Source organism: Rhinolophus hipposideros (genome assembly GCF_964194185.1).
Source record: "Rhinolophus hipposideros genome assembly, chromosome: 1".
Classification (NCBI taxonomy): domain Eukaryota; kingdom Metazoa; phylum Chordata; class Mammalia; order Chiroptera; family Rhinolophidae; genus Rhinolophus; species Rhinolophus hipposideros.
In genome coordinates, this window is record NC_138047.1 from 30945131 (window position 1) to 30965685 (window position 20555).

General features: G+C 38.0%; 2 protein-coding genes across 4 annotated transcripts in view; both read left to right on the plus strand.

The window, feature by feature from the left end:
* The window catches only part of TEC (tec protein tyrosine kinase), a gene marked incomplete at both ends in the record, with an annotated part of 85773 nt that extends 68913 nt beyond the window's left edge, over positions 1-16860 (plus strand). For all 3 annotated transcript variants that reach the window (XM_081049498.1, XM_081049499.1, XM_081049500.1), the window contains 10 exons: positions 244-298; positions 2725-2804; positions 4220-4353; positions 6516-6590; positions 7354-7525; positions 7634-7850; positions 12378-12442; positions 15202-15320; positions 15404-15561; positions 16777-16860. In XM_081049498.1, coding sequence (XP_080905624.1) covers positions 244-298; positions 2725-2804; positions 4220-4353; positions 6516-6590; positions 7354-7525; positions 7634-7850; positions 12378-12442; positions 15202-15320; positions 15404-15561; positions 16777-16860 — 1159 coding nt within the window. The remainder of the gene's footprint in view (positions 1-243; positions 299-2724; positions 2805-4219; positions 4354-6515; positions 6591-7353; positions 7526-7633; positions 7851-12377; positions 12443-15201; positions 15321-15403; positions 15562-16776) is intronic.
* A 1295-nt stretch (positions 16861-18155) lies between these two features.
* TXK (TXK tyrosine kinase) overlaps positions 18156-20555 on the plus strand; it is a gene marked incomplete at both ends in the record, with an annotated part of 48110 nt that continues 45710 nt past the window's right edge. The window contains 2 exons of the mRNA XM_081052007.1: positions 18156-18301; positions 19560-19624. Of these exons, the coding sequence (XP_080908133.1) occupies positions 18156-18301; positions 19560-19624 (211 nt within the window). The remainder of the gene's footprint in view (positions 18302-19559; positions 19625-20555) is intronic.

The window sequence follows — 20555 nt, forward strand, 5'->3', positions numbered from 1 at the left end:
TCCCACTTTAATAAAAAAAATAAGAATGTTGGTATACGTGTATCTTCGTAAAAATATGGGTAGAAAAAGTCTGGAAGTATCTACGTTAAATGTTACTAGTGATGGTATTACTGAGACTATGAGTGATGTGTTATTCTTACTTACTGTAGTTGTTATTGATGAGAAATATTACCTTGTTAATCCTAAAAACGATAAAATATAATTTTAGAAACGTGGGGCCTTACACGTATATTTTCTGTTCAGATGGTATTGCAGAAATATGAACAGAAGCAAAGCAGAGCAACTCCTCAGAAGTGAAGTAAGTGTTTGTACTTGTTTCCTGGGTTTGGTTTCAGCACACATTAATTGTAATGAATCCGTGATAAGTAATTCCACATACCTCTGCTCCCAAAGCCTAAAACATACTATGACATGAATACAGGGTCTTGTTTTTTAAAATCATTTAAAAGTGAAAACTGGTATATTAGTTTCCTGGGGCTGCCGTAACAAAGTACCACAAACTGAGTGATTAAACAACAGAAATTTGTGGTTTCGTGGTTCTAGAGGTAGGAAATCTGAAATCAAGATGCCAGCAGGGTTGGCTCCTTCTGAGGAGGGAAGGATCTATTGTAGGCTTCTCTCCTTCTCACCTTGTACATGTCTGTCTCTGTGTCCAAATTTCGTTTTTATAAGGACTCCAGTCATATTCATTTAGGGCACACCCATATGACCTCTTTTTAACTTGATTTTCTGTGTAAGACTCCAAATAAGGTCACATTCTGTAGTACTGGGGGTTAGGACTCTAACTAATGTTTTTTGAAGTGAAACTTCATTTTTGAAATGAAGTTTAAATATTGAGTTGCCATTGGAAATACATGTAATAAAATTCTTACATTATCAGAAGAGATGAAACAAAAGGATAAAATGTAGTATAGCGGAAACTAGAGAGGACTGAGTAAGGAGTCCCAAGTCTAGCTGTGACTTTTTCAGTCTATGTTTGCATCTGTAAAATACAAGGTTGAATTAGAAGGTGATCTCTACAATTCTCTGCATTTATGATCTAATTATTCTATTTAGTAATACGTAGTTCCCAATCTTTTAAACCCATGCTTTCTCATTTTATCTCCTGCTTATTACCATGAGTCAAGGTTTTGTTGGGCACTTGTTTCTGTAGTTTATATTGAGAGAGCAATAGCTGGTGACATTGCTTGATTCAAATGACATGTTAACTCCCCCCCAGGATTCCTACATGTCTCCCTGGTGACACCACCATGAGAGGCAGCTGTAGGGGAGTAGGTAGCTAGTAGACCTGGAGTCCACATCCTGGCTCTGCTTCTTACTAGCTGTGTGATCTCACACAAATTATCCAACTTTTCTGTGCCCCACTTACTTACCTGTGAAATAAAATGGGGGTAACAGTAGTACCCACCTCATAGGACTGTCTTGGGGATTAAGTAAAGCTACAGATTAGAACATATTAGAACAGAATAAGTTCTTATGCTAAGTGTAATAAGTCAGATAAAAAGTCGAGAACCATATGACTTCACTCATATGTGGGATATAAAACTGAAAGCAATGAAGGAACAAGACAAACAAAAAAACAAAAACTCATAGACACAGACAATAGTTTAGTGGTTTCCAGAGGGTAAGGGGGGAAGGGGTAGAAGAGGGTAAAGGGGATCAAATATACAGTGATGGAAGGAGAACTGACTCTGGATGGTGAACACACAATGCAATATATAGATGATGTATTACAGAATTGTACACTTGAAACCTATGTTGTTTGTTGACCATTGTCACACCAATAAATTTTAATAAAAAATAAATAAAATAGTAAATTACACAGGAAAAAAACAGAATAAGTTCTCAATAAATAAATGGTAGCTATTATACTTTTTACAGATTGATTAACTGTAATGATCATTGTCCCTAATTGTTCTTACAGATTTATTTGTGGGGTTTTATTTAATTCCATTGTCTTTCTTATGAATAAAAACAAAGTTTATTTTATTTCTTAACTATTGAAAATACTTCCATCTTAAATCAACTTCAGTGCTGGAGATTGACTGTGGTGTTATCGGTGGAGAGAAGTATTGGAGGTTCTGAGCTTCTATTTCTTGCTCTGTGGCTTGGAACCTGATGAGGATTTATCCTTAGTTGTTTATCATTGTTTCTGTCTTTTGGTTTTTCCTTGCTTAAGTGGTTTGTATCTCCATCTCTTCTTTTGTAAAAAAAGAAATTTAATACTGATTTCCAGGAAAATTAAAAACATTCTTGTAAAGCGTACTGAGATACTTACAGAAAAAATGTTATCTGGATAGAAGATAATATTGAATCAGGATCAAAGCTGATAGGAAAGGTGAAAAAGATATGAAGTGAAACCCAATCCTTAAGAAATACATTTTTCAGTATCTGTTTTTATGTCCAGGACTTAAAGGAATTGTAGTTTTGTCTGTTAGTTTTGGAAGGGCCCTGAAAGATTGTCTTGTTGAAATGTCTCACACTATGTGTGAGAATTATGATTGTGGGGAATTGTGAGTATGCTTTCTTTAATCTCATGGTCCAATGATATCAAGTGGAAGGTCTATGGCTGCACCCTGTTGGTAAGTTGTGCTTCTCCGAAGCAGATTTTCTAGGTAAAGGATAATAATCATGAAATCGTAAGATTGGGTTCTTGAATCTTCTTCAGGGCATTGACTGATACGTGTTATTGGATTGGAACAATTTTCTTAACTTGCATTTTAGGATAAAGAAGGTGGTTTTATGGTAAGGGATTCCAGTCAACCCGGCATGTACACAGTCTCCCTTTATACGAAGTTTGGAGGGTAAGTAGTCTCTCTCTCTCACTCTCTCTCTCTCTCTCTCTGTCTCTCTCTCTCTCTCTTTTTCTCTCTCTCTGAGTTTTTTTTTTTATGAAGTTCCCATGTAGCTTGTATGGATTCATTATTTTCAAAAAATATGCCGTATTTCAACATTAAAAAAGAAAACCCGAACTTGATTTTTAAAGTCTATACGATTTTTTATATTCATATATCAGTAATTTTCCTCATAGTTTTCTATATACATGTTTGTTGAGAATAGCTATGAAAACTTTGCCAACATTCCACAGATAATTCCTATGCACTGTACTGGGCACTATAGATATCACAGTGAGCAAAGGAGACACAGACCCTGCCCTCCAATAGCTTAGTGGGGGCTTCAGACAAGCAAACAGGCAGTGATGGTAACATGAGTAAATGCTGTGCTAGGAGGGTGGTGTGTGTGTGTGTGTGTGTGTGTGTGTGTGTGTGTGTGTGGTGGGGTACGGAGCCCAGACACATCTGAGTTAGTCATTAATGTAGCTGAGACCTGACAGGTGAGACAGACGAAGTTGGAGGGAGGAGAAAGAGTATTTCTACTGAGGAAAATGCCTGGACTCAGAAGTGAATGAGGACATGGTGAGTTCCAGGAACTGACAAAAGTGTATTGTAGCTGGAGTGTAGAATGGAAGGGGTGGGGTGAAGGGAGGAGAGAGAAGCCTGAGACATAAAAGTGGATGTTAGGTTAGGTTAGGTCTTGTCGATGGCAAGGAGTCTGAGCTTTATCTTAAGAGCAGCTGGCCAGAGGGCCAGGGGAAGGGGGAGGGAGATGAGGGTAAACGGGATCAAATATATGGTGATGGAAGGAGAAACGACTTTGGGTGGTAAACACACAAAGTAAAATATAGATGATGTAATACAGAATTGTACACCTGAAACCTATGTAGCTTTACTAACTATTGTCACCCCAATAAACTTTAATAAAAAGAAAAAGAGTAGAGGGGTTCTCCTGAATGGATTTTTGGCAAGAGATAACTCGAGAAGATCTATGTTCGAGAAAGATATCTAAAATAGAATATTTCCATTTTTTATAAGTCTAGTTTATTTACTTTTAGAGGTGTAATTTTTCTACACAATTACAAGTTTACACAACAGCAGAGACAAAAAGCTGTACGTATTTTAACTGTGGGTAAATGGAGTTGGTAAATGTTCTCTTTCACAATCTCAGGCAAGGGACCAAGAATGTTGTTAGTGACCACTTTAAAAACTTCCACCTGTTAATGTGAAAGGAAAAACTAAGAAGAACATGGGGAAAAAGAAAATTTGTGCACGAATAGAAGGGGCCACATGTAAGAATCTTGCCGTGACCTGTTAGAAAACATCTTCAGAGTGAAGGGACATTATTCCAACTTGGTTCTCATACAGTTTGATTTTTATTATAGAGAAGGCTCGTCGGGTTTCAGGCACTATCATATAAAGGAAACAACAACATCCCCAAAGAAGTATTATCTGGCAGAAAAACATGCATTTGCTTCAATCCCTGAGATCGTTGAATATCATAAGCACAATGCAGCAGGTAAGTGAGTTTGGAAAACGTGTTTCAAATACTAGGTAGTGGTTAAAATGATCAGAGATTGTGATGAATTCTTCCTTGAGCAGTTTTATTATGTAGTTAATTATCAAATGTGATTGACTTAAAATTATTGCATGTTAAGGAACTGATAGACACTATATACAAAGAAAAATCAGAAAGTATATCAAGTCTCATAGAAAGCTGTCTTGACCTTAGGACATGAGTTATTCTTACTGTATAAAGTAAATGTCACATTTCTGTCATTTCATCCTTGCTACTGACAAAGATGTTCTGCTTGACCAGACTTTAGTCAGGCTCTTGAACTGTCTCCGGGGCCCATCTGTGCACTTTCTTATAAAACCGAGTTTTAGCAGGAGTGCTGCTAAATCTGTTTAACCGGAACCCCATACCCTCCACGTCTAACCTCTGATCACCCCCAGGTTCTGGTTTCTCATCCTCCACCATCCCCCAAGTGATGCTGGTCGTCCTGGCTTGTCTTCATTAGGAATCCTGGCAGACCGGTGTAGTCAGAACTGCCCCCTTCCCTTCCCTCTGATGCTTCTCTTAGGCATACTCCAGCCGCTGTCCCCCACCTACTTCTTGGCTGTAAATTCCCACTTGCCCACGCTGTCTTCCGAGCTGAGCCCAATCTTTCACCCTCACTCTAAAATCCCATTGCAGTGGTCTCTGTACTTGTCACCATGGTCCTGGGGGAAGTCTGCCTTACCAATTTTAAAATTAACTTGAAATTTTATCACCTTTTGCCAAGTCTGTTGCTATTTGTGGCTCTGTTCACTTTTCTCAGATAATGATCGGAACAGTTGTTGAGATAATTTACATCCCATAAAGATCACCAATTGAAAGTGAACAATTCAGTTGTTGTTGGTATATTTACAGAGTCATGCCAGCCTCCACCATAATATAAAAACATTTTCATCATTCAAAAAAGAACGTTTGTACCCATTAGCAGTCACTCCTCATCCCTTTCCCTAGTCCAGCCCATGGCAACAACTAATTTATTTTGTCTTTACAGATTTGCCTTTTCTGGACATTTCGTATAAATGTAATCAGGCAATATGTAGTCGTTGTGACTAGCTTCTTTGACTTAGCATAACGTGTTTGAGGGTCGTCCATGTTCTAGCTTGTATAAGTACTGCATTTCTTTTTATTGCTGGATAATCATTGTTTATAATGGATTAATTGATATTTTGTTTATATCAATTTATCCCCTGAAGGACTTTTTCTTAGCTCTTATGCTGTTATTTTCTTTTTCTGTGTTTACATTCCACTATTCCTTTCTTTTGGGTTCTTGTATACATTTTTTTCTTCACTGTTATCTCAATTCACTCATTTAACAAACATGTATTAAGTGCCTACTGCATGCCAGGAGCTGTGCTGGGTTCTAGGGAGACTGGTAGAATAGGTTGTCATTGATCCATTCTGTCTCTTCCAAATCTTACCATCTGGCGTGACAGACAAGTACATAACAATGTAAGTGAGCATGAGATATGCTATAGTAGATGAAATACAAAGCATTATGGGTGTTTATAGGAGAGATACCTGCTGTTTATTCATATTTAATGCTGCAAGCCACTTAGATTAAAGGATTTAATGTGCCTCACTAATTTCCAGTAGTTGGTATTTCCAATTGGCATTTTACAGCCTGATTTGTATGCCAAGATTCCTAATGTTGAGTTATGTCAGGTGAATTACTTTAATTTTTAGTAGAATACTGTAATTTCCTGTCATGGATAAGATCTCATATTGGACACGAACGTGAAGTAATAATTGATAATAACTGTTAGAAAGCTTTTAACATCCTTTAAAATGTTTGAGAAGAGAATATGCTAGCATGGGGCCTAAGAAACACTGTAGTATTTAAAAAGAAATGTTTGTTGAATGAATAAAAGCTTATGTCTATATTTAAATTTTTTATGCTCCATAAAAAATATGAAGTTGTCAACACAGAAAGTGGGATCATCTCCTTCCTTCCTGCTTTCCTCTCTTATTTTTTGCCAGCACATAGCACAGTGCCATATGTACACACAGAGGAGAGTACTAAGTGAATAAATAAATGAATTTTGTAAGTAGGTTTCTAGTTTAGCACTTTACCATGCAGACTGATTAAGAATGAATTCTACTGCAATACTTTCTGTGATTTCTAGGACTTGTCACAAGGCTGCGGTACCCAGTTAGTGCAAAGGGGAAGAATGCACCAACCACTGCAGGATTCAGCTACGGTAACTCTTTCTGTAGTTGCATTGGCTAATTTTGCTTGCAAAGAATCCATTTTCACAAGACCGATTTAGTTGTGTAGAATTCACGGTGGGACTGTTTTTGTAAGTTTCATAGAATGGGTTTTCTAAATGTTTATACTTACAGCTGTAGTAACCCGAGGTTTACTGTTTTCATCATGAATCATAATTCAACAGAAAACTCCCTGTCAGTGAAAAATAAGCATCACCATGTTACATCCAAAATAAGCTAAAGCCTTTTCTGGTTTTCACTGGCTTTGTTGGTTGCTAACAGGAAAGTAAGGATGGAGGGAGGTAACAGAGAAGGCGTCCAATTTGATTATTGTCATTGTTGCTTCTGGCAATAGCTTTTCAAATGGCAGGGTAAATTCTTTCCAATTTGCTGGAATTGGAAAAGAAAAGGGGAGGGGGTGGGGAGAGTGGTAAAGGATGGAGTTTTTATTTTTTTAATGGTACCTTTAACTTTCAGGCTCTATTATTATTTGCTTCCTATGCGTCTTCTTGTGTCTTCTTGCCTTCTTCAGTTCACTTTGCTTGTATGTGACAGCTTAGAAGAGGTACATTCTCCCCGGAGGGTGGAAAGCCATCATTTGCAGTTTAGATGCCTGTTGCAAGTCTGCTCGGAGTTTGACCAGTATTGTCCTGTAACTTTGAGATGGACCTTGGTTGTGATAGTTCTTTGTTTCTCACTGATTTGCGCTCTAGTCTCTGTATTGCATTTTATCACTTTCCCCCTTTTGTCTCACAGAAAAATGGGAGATTAACCCTTCAGAGCTGACTTTTATGAGGGAATTGGGGAGTGGCCTGTTTGGAGTGGTGAGGCTTGGCAAGTGGCGAGCTCAGTACAAAGTAGCCATCAAAGCTATTCGGGAAGGTGCGATGTGTGAGGAAGATTTTATAGAAGAAGCTAAAGTGATGATGTAAGTTACTATGTTCTTTCTGGTTCCCTTTTTTGCATTAAAAAGTCGTCCCTCACCAATGGTTTCTTTTGCTATCATAACTGTGTGTATGCGTGACTTCTCTCCTAGGAAACTGACACACCCAAAGTTGGTACAGCTTTATGGTGTATGCACCCAGCAGAAACCACTTTACATTGTTACCGAATTCATGGAAAGGGGCTGCCTTCTGAATTTCCTCCGACAGAGACAAGGTCATTTCAGTAGAGACGTGCTGCTGAGCATGTGTCAAGATGTATGTGAAGGGATGGAGTACCTGGAGAGAAACAGCTTCATCCACAGAGATCTGGTAAATTATAAACCACCTGTATTCCCATTCATTGGCCAAAGTCCTTTGAAACACTGAGTTAGCAAATGAGCGTTGATGGGTCAGTACCCAATTTTTGTTCTCAACAGTATTTCACCATTATTTTTAAACTTGGTAAGTTTAACTTGCATCATCATGGTAACAGGAAGATCTTTTTAAAATCTAATACATATAATACATAATTACATAGGCAATTGTATAAATAATACATAATTAAATAGGCAATATTTCCCAACAAGTTAATCACGCATAGATTATTTAATCTCCATAAACATCTCATGAGATAGCTAGTCATGACTGTTTCTGATCATTATTTTATAGATAAGGAAATTGGCTTCAGAGACATGAAATGACTTGTATATGGTGATAAATGAGGAGGTTCAAGGTTGACTCATCCTTTAACTCCTAAACTCTCTTCCATCTCACACATTATAAGCAGAAACTGTAGGAACTGGTTCATTTTCGTTATCTCTGAAATCACTGGGAAAAGATGGAATTTTTATGTTAATTCCTGAAAATACCAGAAAAAATAATCTATTACTGGTTTAAATGATTGTGATGGAGACACATCTTAATTTTCCTCTCATTCTTTCTCCCTCTTTCCCTCATTCCTTTCCTTCTCTTTTTCCCTCTGCCTAGTCTTCCCAAATGTGTCTATTTTCAGCATGTTGATAGATTTATCAGTCCCCATCCCCTGTAACCACCACTTTATTCTCTGTTTTTTTAAAGTTTTGATTCTTTTCTTTTTTTTTTTTTAAGATTCCACTTGTAAGTGATACCACACGGTACTTGTCTTTCTCTGACTTATCTCACTTAGCGTAGTATGTTGAAGTTCCCTTCATATTGTCACAAATAGCAGGATATCTTTCTTGTGGTTGAATCATGTTCATTGTATATATATTCCACATCTTTTTTTAATCTATTCATCCCTTGATGAGCATTTGGGTTGTTTACATATCTTGGCTATTGTGAATAATGCTGTGATACACGGGAGTGTACATGTATCTCATCAAAATCCTGTTTTCATTTCCTTTGGGTATATTTCCAGAAGTGGATTGCTAAATTGTATGGTAGATCTAGTTTTAATTTTTTGAGGACACTTTGTATTGTTTTTCATAGTGGTTGGACTAATTTAAATTCACACTAATTTACATGCATCAAGGTTCCCTATTCACCACACCCTTGCCAACACCTGTTGTCTCTTGTCTTCTTGATGATGGCCATTCTAACAGGTGTGAGGCGATATCTCACTGTGGTTTTCACTGACATTTCCCTGATGAATAGTGATGTTGAGCACCTTTTCATGTGCTTATTGGCTATTTTGATGTCGTCTTTGGAAAAATGTCTATTTAGTATTTCCCATTATTAAACTGGTTTGTTTTTTTTTTGTTGTTAAATTCTGCTAGTTCTTTATATATATTGGATGTTAACTCCTTATCCAATATGTGGTTTCCCAAAATTTTATCCCATTTTGTAGGCTGCCATTTCATTTTGTTGATTATTTCCTTTGCCATGCTGAAGCTTTTGAGTCTGATGTAGTCCTATTTATTGATTTTTGTTTTTGTTATCTGTGCTTTTGATGTTACGTCCAAAAAATCATTCCCAAGACAAATATCGATGAGTTTCTTCTTACGTTTTCTTCTAGGAGTTTTATGGTATCTGACCTTATGTTTAAGCCTTTGATCCACTGAGTTAATTTTTGTGAGTCGTGTGAGATAGGGGTCTGATTTCATTGTTCTGCATGTGTTTCTCCAGTTTTCCCAGCACCATTTGTTGATGAGACTATTTTTCTCCCATTGGGTGTTCTTGGCTCCTTGTGGAATATTAGTTGACTATAAATGACACTATTTAATTCTGGGTTCTCTAGAGTTTGTTCTATTGTTCTGACTATTTTGTGCCAGTACCATATTGTTTTTACTATGGCTCTGTTGTATAGTTTGAAATCAGGAAGTATGATACCTCCAGCTTTGTTCTTTTTTCTCAGGATTGCTTTGGTTATTCAGGGTCTTTTGTAATTCCACACACATTTTAGGATTGTTTCTTCTATTTCTGTGAAGAATGCCTTTGGTATTTTGATGGGGATTGTGTTGAATTTATAGATAGCTTTGGGTAGTCTGGCCATCTCAACAATATTTATTCTTCGTATCCATGAATACAGATGTCTTTCTACTTGTTTGTATCTTCTTCAGTTTTTTTCAGCATAATCTTGTCATTTTCATTGTACTGATCTTTTGATCTTAGTTAAATTTATTACTAAGTATTTTATTGGTTTTGATGCTAATTTTGAATGGGATAGTTTTCTGTATTTTCTTTTGTGATGCTTCATCATTAGTGTAAAGGAATGACACTGGTTTCTGTAAGTTGATTTTTGTAACATGCCACTTTACTGATTAATTCCAACCACTTTTTGATTGACTCTGGGATTTTCTATATGTAAAATGATACTGTCAGCAAATAGCAACAGTTTTACTTCTTCCTTCCCAATTTGAATGCCTTTTATTTCTTTGTCTTGCCCAATTGCTCTAGCTGGGATTTCCAGTATATATTGAATAGGAGTAGTGAGAGTGGGCAGCCTTGTATTGTACCTGATCTCAGAAGAAACCTTTTCAATTTTTCTCCATTGATTATAATGTTAGTAGTAGGTTTATCATATGTGGCCTTTATTATGTTGAGGTACATTCCTTCTCTAACCAAAGGGTTTTTATCATGAAAGGACATCATATTTTGTCAAATGCTTTCTCTGTGACTACTGAGATGAACATATGATTTTCATCTCTTATTGATGTAATGCATTATACTTACTGATTTGCATCTGCCGAACCAGTCTTGCATCCCAGGGATAAATCTGACTTGGTCACGGTGTATAATCCTATTAATGTGTTTTTGACTTAGTTTGCTAATATTTTGTTGAGAATTTTTGCATCTGTATTTATCAGGGATATTGGTCTATAGTTTCCTTGTGATACCATCATTTGGTTTTTGTATCAAGGTAATGCTGGCTTTGTAGAATAAATCTGGAAGTGTTTTCTCTTCTTTAGCATTTTGGAAGAGTTTGAGGAGGATTGGTTGGTATTAATTCTTCTTTAAATATATGGTAGAATTCACCAGTGAAACCATCTGGCCCTGGAGTTTTCTTTGTTGGTACTTTTTTGATTACTGACTCAATCTCTTGACTCATTACTGGCCTGTTCAGCTTTCTTCCTGGCTCACTCTTGGTAGATTGTGTGTTTCTAGAAATGTATCCATTTTTTCCTACTTATATAACTTGTTGCCATGTAATTGTTCATAGTAGTCTCTTATAACTTTTGTACATATAACTTTTGTATTTTGGTAGTGTGGGTTGTAATGCCTTCTGCTTCATTTCTAATTACATTTGAGTCTTCTTTCTTTTTTTCCTTTGTCATCTATAGAAACAGGTTTTTTCAATTTTGTTTATCTTTTCAAAGAACCAGCTTTTAATTTTGTTGGTCCTTTCTATTGTTTTTCTGATCTCTATTTCATTTCTTTCTGCTCTGATTTTTATTATTTCCTTCCTTTTGCGAACTTTGGGCATAATTTGTTCCTCTTTTTCTAGTTCCTTGAAGTGTAAAGTTAGGTTGTTTATTTTAGATCTCCCTAATTTCTTAATCTATGTGCTTATTGTGCTACACTTTCAAACTGCTTTTACTTCATTCCACAAAATTTACTATGTTGTATTTTCATTTGTTTTGAGATAATTATTTATTTCCCTTTTGATCTCTTCTTTGACACACTGGTTTTTGAGAAGTGTGTTATTTAGTTTCCATGCATTTGAAGATCTACTACTCACTTTATATTTTCTTACCTTTCTGTATGTGTGATGAGAGCGTGTAGATTTATTCTCTTAGCAAATTTCAAGTTTAAATTGGATTTTTTTTTTTGCTTTTGAGTTGTATGACTTTCTTATATATTTCATATCAAATATTTGTTTTGAAAATATTTTTTCCCATTCTTTAATGAGGCAGAAGAGCCTATATTTACTCTTGTGTATACAGTTGACCCTCAACTGTATTAGGGGGTTAGGGGCTCCAACCCCGCCACACACAGTTGAAATTCCGTGTATAACTTTCGATTCCCCAAAAAAATCAATTGATAGTGTACGGGTGACTGGAAGCCTTACCAATAACATACACAGTTGATTAACTCCTATTTTATATATTATATGTATTATATACTGTATTCTTACAATAAAATAGGCTAGAGAAAAGAAAATGTTATTAAGAAAATCATACATGTACAGTACTATATGTAAATTTTTGAAAAAAATATTCACATATAAGTGGACCTGTGTAGTTCAAAGCCATGTTGTTCAAGGGTCAGCTGTATGTCGGAGACATTTGCATAGGTGTACAAACAATTTTTGAAGAGATATTTCCACTCTCTGCTGATGTTGACTGGGCTAAACTAAATTTAAAATAAATAGAGCTTATATTTTTCTACTTTTATTATGGAACTTTGTAACTAATATGTCATTATAATATTGTTTTCCAGGCTGCCAGAAATTGTCTAGTAAATGAGGCGGGAGTTGTTAAAGTATCTGATTTTGGAATGGCCAGGTAAGTCTGATTCTAAGTATGCGTTTTCTATTAATTTTGGATGAAATTAATATGAGACCATGACCTTTCCCTTGAAAGTAACAGGAAGCCTGAATTTTTCTTTGCAGTTTGACTGTGTCAGCTTCTTCCTCTTTTATTTAAGAGCTGTTTTGAAACCACAGCTTTTGTTTCATGAGCAAAATAGTAGTACCCATCATTATTTTAACAGTTTTAATTTTAATTTTTATTTTATTTAACATCATTATTTTAATTGTTTTTTTCTGCTTATTAGTATTTTTTATATAAGGTAATAAATTAGGTTATTTGTATTTTGAAAGATTTCTTTGCTGAATGTATCCATTTTACTGTTAGCTTTGGCAAAATTTTTCTCAGGTGAATAAATTGTTGAGGAATTATGATTGCTTATGTTTTATTATGCGGCTTTATGTGATATTCACATTAGCTTGTAGAATGAATAAGCATGGGAATGATCTGCACTGATGAAGCAGGAAGGCAATCTGGTCAGCTAGCCCTTCTGAGATAAATAATTAAATAAGTATACACTGTGTCAATTATTGTTAATAATTCTCTCCACTAGGTGGCAGGATGGCCTGTTAAATACATTACTTTCTTTTCTCTCTGGTGTGCATTAGATTTCTAGAATCTTTTGTTTTCACAGAAATCTTTTCATGGGTCTTTACCCACGTGGGTTCTTAGAATACCCAAATCTGTAGTGTTTTTATTTGCTTAATTTTTGTAATTTTTAATAGGGTGTTAGAAAAGACCTTTAAAAAATATTTAGTCCTTTTCCTCTATACATTCATATATACACTCAAAAGAAGTTAAGTGCCTACTATGTTTCAGGCACAATGGTAGACCGAACCATAGCAGAGAATATGACATACGAGTCCTGGCTCACGTGCAGCTTATTTTCAAGAGGAAGGTGAAACATGGGACCTGAGACATGCAGAGAGGAAAACAAATGCAGAGTGATATGACAGAGCAAAGGCCAGCAAACTATCCTCAGGGCCACATGTGACCCACCACCTCTTTTTGTACAGCCTGTTACCCCACAACGGTTTTCACACGTTCAAATGGTTGAAAAAAAGTTGAAAGAATATGACACATGAACATTATCTGGCATTTAAGTGTCAGTGTCCATAAATAAAGTGTGACTGAGACATAGCCTCACTCATTCACTTCTATGTTGTCTGTGGCTGCTTTTACCCCACCAAGACCCAGGTGAGTGGTTGTGACAGAGACTGGCCTGCAAAATCTAAAATATTCGTCATTTGGCCCTTCACAGAAATAGTTTGCTGGCCCCTGCGATGGAGATAATTTGGGGTTGGGGTGGGGTGAGCACTGAGTGGTGGCCTGGGGAGGAGGGATGGTGGCTGCTTTAGATCTGGTGTTCTGGAAGGCCTCTTTGAGATCCTTAATATTTGAATGAGACCCCAAAGGCAGAAATTAGCCAGGTAGGTGAAAGAGTGAGGATAAAATATTCCAGATGGAAGAAACACCAAGTGTAAAAGTTTGAAACCTGGGACAGGCTCGGCCAGTTCGAGGAATGGAAAGAGGATGGGGTGGCTGGCTCATGGCCAGCACAAAGAGCAGTAATAAAAGCAGGCAAGGACCATGTCATACCGGTCAAGTTTAGCTCCTAAGGAAACGGGCCCAGGGAGTTTAGAAAGCTGGTCTTGTCAGAAGTGGGGCCGAAACGGCTGACTGGAGGGTCCTTAATTACCCAGTGCTCTTTATCGGCTTTTTGTGATGATGTTCTGGATCTGACAGGCAGTCCTCCAATGTCACGTGTTCAATTTTCATGTGTTTGGCTTTCAGAAGATCTGTACTTTTGTATCTACCCCTCTAACACACTCATTAGACACTAAATTCAAAGTCCCCTGAGTGACAGATGAGTTGGTCCAGCATATGGTGCATTGTCACCATCTTTGTCCATACAGGAAACGAGGTCTGTGCGGTTACTTGAATATTTTCTCCTGGAGTTTTTTAGAAATCAACTTTATATGTTCATACAGTACACAAACACATTTCCCTTGGAAATATGTACTGAGAACATTACAGGAAGGGCTGAAGGTCCCATATTTAGCAGCCCAATCAAGGATTCTCCCCCAGACATAGCCAATGTTATCAGTTTGTGTTTGTCCTTCCAGCAGGACAGAAATTGCTCCCATAGGAAAATTATATAATATTGTTTTGAGTGTGTGTGTGTGTGTGTGTGTATGTGTAGGAGGGATGTCATGGTGTATAAACATATACTCCACCATTTATGTATGTCATGTTGCAATTCGCTTTCTTGACTTGTTGTAGTTCTAAATTGTGCTCTGTGGAATTGTGGGGACTAAAAGCACGTGTGTCTCCAGACGCTCTGCACCACTTCCTTTACAGCAGCTTTGCTTTAGATGTTTTACATGTGAGGCCTTTGGGTGAGACTTTGTTTTAAGAACAAAAATTGCTTACAAGAAAAAGTTTGCAAACTATCTTATTGTATTCTACCTCTATTGCCTTATAAAAAAGAAAACAACAAACTGAGAAGTGAACGCATTGATACTAATATTACAATGCATCCATTTCAAGCCCTCAATTCGAGCTGAGATGGAAGTCGCCAGGCGTGGCCACCGAGGCAAACATTTAGCTTCAACCGGATGCTTGTTGGACTTCAGTCAACTGTGTTTTTGATTCTAAGGGGAAAAAAAAAAAGAATGTGAACAAAATGCAGACCGTAACTCAGAGGTGTAAACTTACGGTGTGTCTTACTTTAGGTACGTTCTGGATGATCAATACACAAGTTCTTCCGGTGCTAAATTTCCTGTGAAGTGGTGTCCACCTGAGGTGTTTAATTATAGCCGCTTTAGCAGCAAATCAGATGTCTGGTCATTTGGTAAGACACATGGGCCATTTTTCCTCAATTCTGCTCTGAAGAGGAAGTGGATATGTCATTTGGTAATCCTTATCCTTTCCCAGGTGTTTTGATGTGGGAAGTATTCACTGAAGGCAGAATGCCCTTTGAGAAAAACACCAACTATGAAGTGGTAACCATGGTCACTCACGGTCACCGACTCTACCGGCCGAAGTTGGCATCCAAATATGTATACGAGGTGATGCTGAGATGTTGGCAGGAGGTATAGAATTTTTTGTGTGTGCTCTTTAAAAAAATTTCTAAAACATTATGGATCTGGGCTTATAGATTAATAGTGTGTAGTCTTTATAGCCTAGTGAGTTGGTACATGTTTTACATGATTTCAAACTCTAGATAGGAAACCAACCCTCTCAACTCAGTTCTGAATAACAGGAAGAAGAATGTGAAGAAGGGGAAAACTCTAATAATTAAGATAATGAATTCAGGTGCTGCTGTATTACCAAGTGGGAATCCTGCCATAGTTGCCCGAGTTAGGATCTCAGAGAATAAGTCTGAGGAAGTGATTCTTGTCTCAATGGCCCTCTTGTATTGTTGAGGTGTTACTCTTTCACCAGAGAAGGTTTCTTTCTCCAAACCTCAACTTTCTCAGGTCTTTTTACTCACATTCTTTGGAAGTTTTCCTTCCCCATGTATTGAAATGTTACCTCATAGAAGAGATTAGACACCAAAATGACTTTTGAAAGATAATAATAATTATTAAAGATAATGACATTAGCTCACATGTATTGTGTACTAGACACTGTACTAAATGCTTTAGATGTAGTTCGCAAAATAACCCTTTGAAGTGTGGTTGCTTTTACTGTGACCACTCTGTGGGTGAGAATACTAAGACTTATGAAGCTGATGTTTACCCAGGACCACTTAGCTGCAAAGAACCAGCATCCTGTCTGACTCCAAAGCCCATGTTCTCCGTCACTTGCTGAAAGCCTCCCAAGAGCATTGACTGGGATGGGCAGAGGGCTGGGCAGGAAGTGGTGCTAAGTGGTGCTAGGGGGAGAAGGCCAGCGTGTGCAAAGGCATGGAGGCGGCAATGAACATAGTGTGTATCCACAAGGGTGGACACAGGTCTGATTGAGTGGAGAGCCCATGTGAGAGTTTTTCTGGGAACTGAAATTGGATAGCCAGGGGGTAGGGAGTGGGCAGATTGTAGAGGGCACTGCCAAGTAGAAGGACTTGATTTGACAGGCAATAAGGAATGATCAGTTTCTTGAATTGGGATGCTAAAGCAGTGTGGTAGAAAGCTTAGTCTAGTGGTAGTACATGCAGGATGGATCCGACCTACTTGACGATGCCTGCATGTTCCAGTCCCGAAGCAGTGAGTACCTTGCTCTAGTGTGCTACGATGTTGTCTGAGTTTGAGAAATTATTTTGGAATGGATCCTGGAACCCATGTCTTCTCTTTGATTTTTAATTGTAGAAACCAGAGGGAAGGCCTTCCTTTGAAGACTTGCTGCACACAATAGATGAACTAGTCGAGTGTGAAGAAACTTTTGGAAGATAAGTAGTATTGTGACCAGTGGCTTCTAGATTCCAAAGCCCAAGGAAGAAATGGCACCTTGTGGCCAACTTTTAATTTATTTAGCACTTGGATGTAAAGATTGTTTTACTCCAGTGGAAACACCTAAAGCATCCTTGGCTCCATAACCGAAACTTCCAGATTATGGAAACGCTGCCTTAGAGATGGTGATTGAAAGCATTCACTTTTATCCACTGCACAGGGCTTAGTGCCCACACAGGTACTATACCCAGGCCCCATGGTTTGCCCATTTGAGGTGTGCACATGGGGCCATGTTAGCTGGTGCCAGTGGAAGACCAGGATATTTGGGAAGGGAGAAGGTATTAGAGCCATGTTCCAGCAACCCTCCTCTTCCTTTTGACTTCTACAGAAATCTGGGCCTGGGGCATTGTCTAGAATGTGGGTTCCGGAGGAACCAGGAACCCACCTTGGATAAGTACCCATCTGTTTTTTGAAACCATCTGTTTTCAAGACTGCCATTAGTATTACAAAACGTTTGTATGTTGTTTATGTTGTAAATATATATAATATATAAAGTTATATATTTATAAGAAACATGAGTTGTCTTTTCATTGAAACTTTGAATTCTGTAATATATGAGCTAGTCTTCATAGGACTAGGGTCAGTGACTTACAGCTGTCAAGTCCTTTTCCCTGAGAGCTCAAATATTCCATACCGAAGAGGTAAAAGTCTGGAGCCTTCTATGGTTAATGTGCCCTCCTCACTTAGAGGACATGTTTGGGGGGTAGCTAAAACAGCTTAGGGCCCCAACAGGGCCCGTGTTTGGGCAAAACGACCGTGCCTGTGGTATCCGCAGCTAATTGGAGTTAGGCGGAAAATTGAACTGATGGGAGTCAGTTTCTGCATCTTAGGAATCTGCCCCAGGACACAGATGCTGCTAGTGGTGTTGCTGGGCTCCAGAACAGAGCGATCAGGTGATGTTCACAACAGAGGCTGCTCCTGCAGTCAGCAAGACCCAGGAACAAGCTCAAGTTCTGGCAGACCGACCAGGAAAAAGGGTGTATTGAGCTGGCTCCCACATGGTTTTCCAGAGGCCTGACTGGACGTGGGTTCCTGCATCATAGATGGTCTATTACAGTCTCACAATAGATCTCATTATCATGTTTGTTTTCCAATCTCTTGACTAAGACACCTGCTGAGTTAGAGCCTTCATTTTTCCTCTTGAGCCCAGGGAAAAGCAGTCTTCGTCACCTGTAGCCGAGAGCATGTATAGCCCCACATGTTATTCTTGCCATTGTGTGAGTGGAAAGCTGGGGAAGATGCCGGACCCTTCTGTGGGAGTTCTGTCTGCTCTGGGGGCTGCTGTGGTGTCCCCGGTGCGGGGAGCATTGTGTGAACACACGGCTGTCGCCGACTGCTCTGAGTGCCTTACTCTGACCCTGGAGGACCATCTCGTTCCCTTCTTGTCGGTCTGTCCACTGAAGGCTGTCTTCCATCCTTCTTGGCCCCGATGATAGAAAAAATAATGTCTCCATCCTAAGTCTTGTCACAGTCTGTTTGCCACCTTCCTCCTCATCTTCCTGTTGAACGATACCATCAGTACAAAAACATACACACCTGTTGACTGAGGTGTAGCTCATTCAAGGAATTGGTCACACTTGAGATATACCCTGCTGTCACTGTCACACTTTTCTGCTTCCTTCCTCCCTCACCTTGCCTCCTCCTGCCCTCCCCCCTCTGCCCCTGTCCCATCCAGACTTCCCTTTTCACCTTGAGGAGCTGAGTCCAAAGTGCTCGATGGCATTGAAGAAAGCGAGGGGAAATAGCGTCCTTGCACTAACTATTATTACATGTACAATTGTTGTGGAAAACAAGGTGAATAATACCTTGTAACATTGGGGAACATTTTTTCAAAAATCTTTACATATTTTACTAAAATGTAAAAAAAAAAAAAAGTTTTTACATAAAAGCATAGCTAAGGAAAAAGGTAAAGTAAAAATAGAAGAATCCACCCAGAATGTTTAGAGATCTTCATCTATGAGGCAGGAAATAGGAAGGGCAATGTGAATATGCTGTGTGTTCATTAGAGTAGTTCTCTTCAGTTTTAGTTAATTTTTGTTTATATTTTCCAGTGGAATGATATGAAATTCCTAAGTGCATTTTTTATTGTTGATGTTGTTTTTATATTTCTCAGCCATACCATAGTCACCTTTTAGATATATTATTGTATTGGTTGCCCTCCCCCTGCCAAATAAAAGTTTCCTCATATTTTCTGGATCCCTGAAGTGTCTGTGCTGAGTTCCCACAAGTCTAGGACAGAACATTCTAGACTTTGCACTCTACAACCTAGACTCTAAATCTATTTCTACCACTAAGTGTGTCCCTTATCCTATGCTTCCATTTCCTTCTCTGCCAAGGGAGGGCAGTTTGATTTGATGAGTTTTAAGGTCCCTTTTACCCAAAATTTGTGATTTCTTAGAAATGTTGTTTGCTAGAGTCACCCACACAGTTGGGAATGAGAAACTAATAGCGTTACTCTGAGAGATCTGGATACAGATTATTGCACTTTCTTATATAGGCCATCAGGTTGTCATTCACACACTTCTGAGGTTTTAGAACAGGAAAGTAGGTGGGGTTAACTTTGCCCATGAGAAACATCTTGGGTGAGCTATGATTTCAGTTAAAAGATGTGTTTTTGTGACTGGAGAAAAAAACACATGAAGAACTGAAGAACTGAAGGCTGTTTTATGTACTCCCTGCAGATGTGCAGCCATGATTCTTTCCACCTGTAAGTAAGATGGCTTTGTCATTTATCTTCAGGGCTTGTTCTAGGCATGTTACTTATTCTTGAACACCAGAAGAAGTTGTCTCTAAGGCATAGGGCTGGTGGAATGTTGAGGATAATTTCCCTAGATGTTGTACCAGGGTTTTGTTTGTTATTTAAATAACCATTGTGGTGATGTAATTTTAGCAAAGGTTCAGCACTGAGAATGTGAAAGAAAGCAAAACAAAAATAGTGTCCTTAAATCTGTATGTGTATGTAGAAATGCAATTTGAAAAGTGTTTGTTTTTAGAATGATATTTAGTGTAAACAACTCAGGGCTGAAGATAAGGAGACCAAGCTCTAGTTTGCTGCATCCTGGGTGGGTCATTTTTGACAATTTCTTTCTATTAAGTTCCCATCTAGAAAATGGGAACACTCAGTTTGCCCACCTATCAACAAGATATCATAAAGAAACAGTGGATAAAAATGACAGGTTCTTCATGAACTTAATTTTGGAGTTGCTTTGGAAGACGATTCAGTTCCATGTGAAATTTTTGGAAACACTTATTAATGTGGCTCTATGACTCAGAGGGCCTTATACTACAAATAATTAAAAATAAAGAAGAAAAATAGTCTTGGATTTTAATTCTGGGTGACTAAGTAACCAAGCTGTAACAAAGCTCAGTCAGGTGAAAGCAATCAAAGGCCAGCTAACAAAGTTTTTACATTTCTGAATTTTAAAATGGCAGTAGGAAAAAATGATTGCAATTTTCAAATGTCATCTGTTTTAAGCCAAATCACCTCATAGGACCCAATACTTTTTGGTAGAATTTGTAAAAAAAAATAAACCAGGTTATTCCAGTTGTACTGACCTGAATATAAGTTATGGTCTTGATCCACTCGTAGATAAAATGACGGCTGCTAGTTTTCAGAAATCCAGACCAAGCAGAGCAAA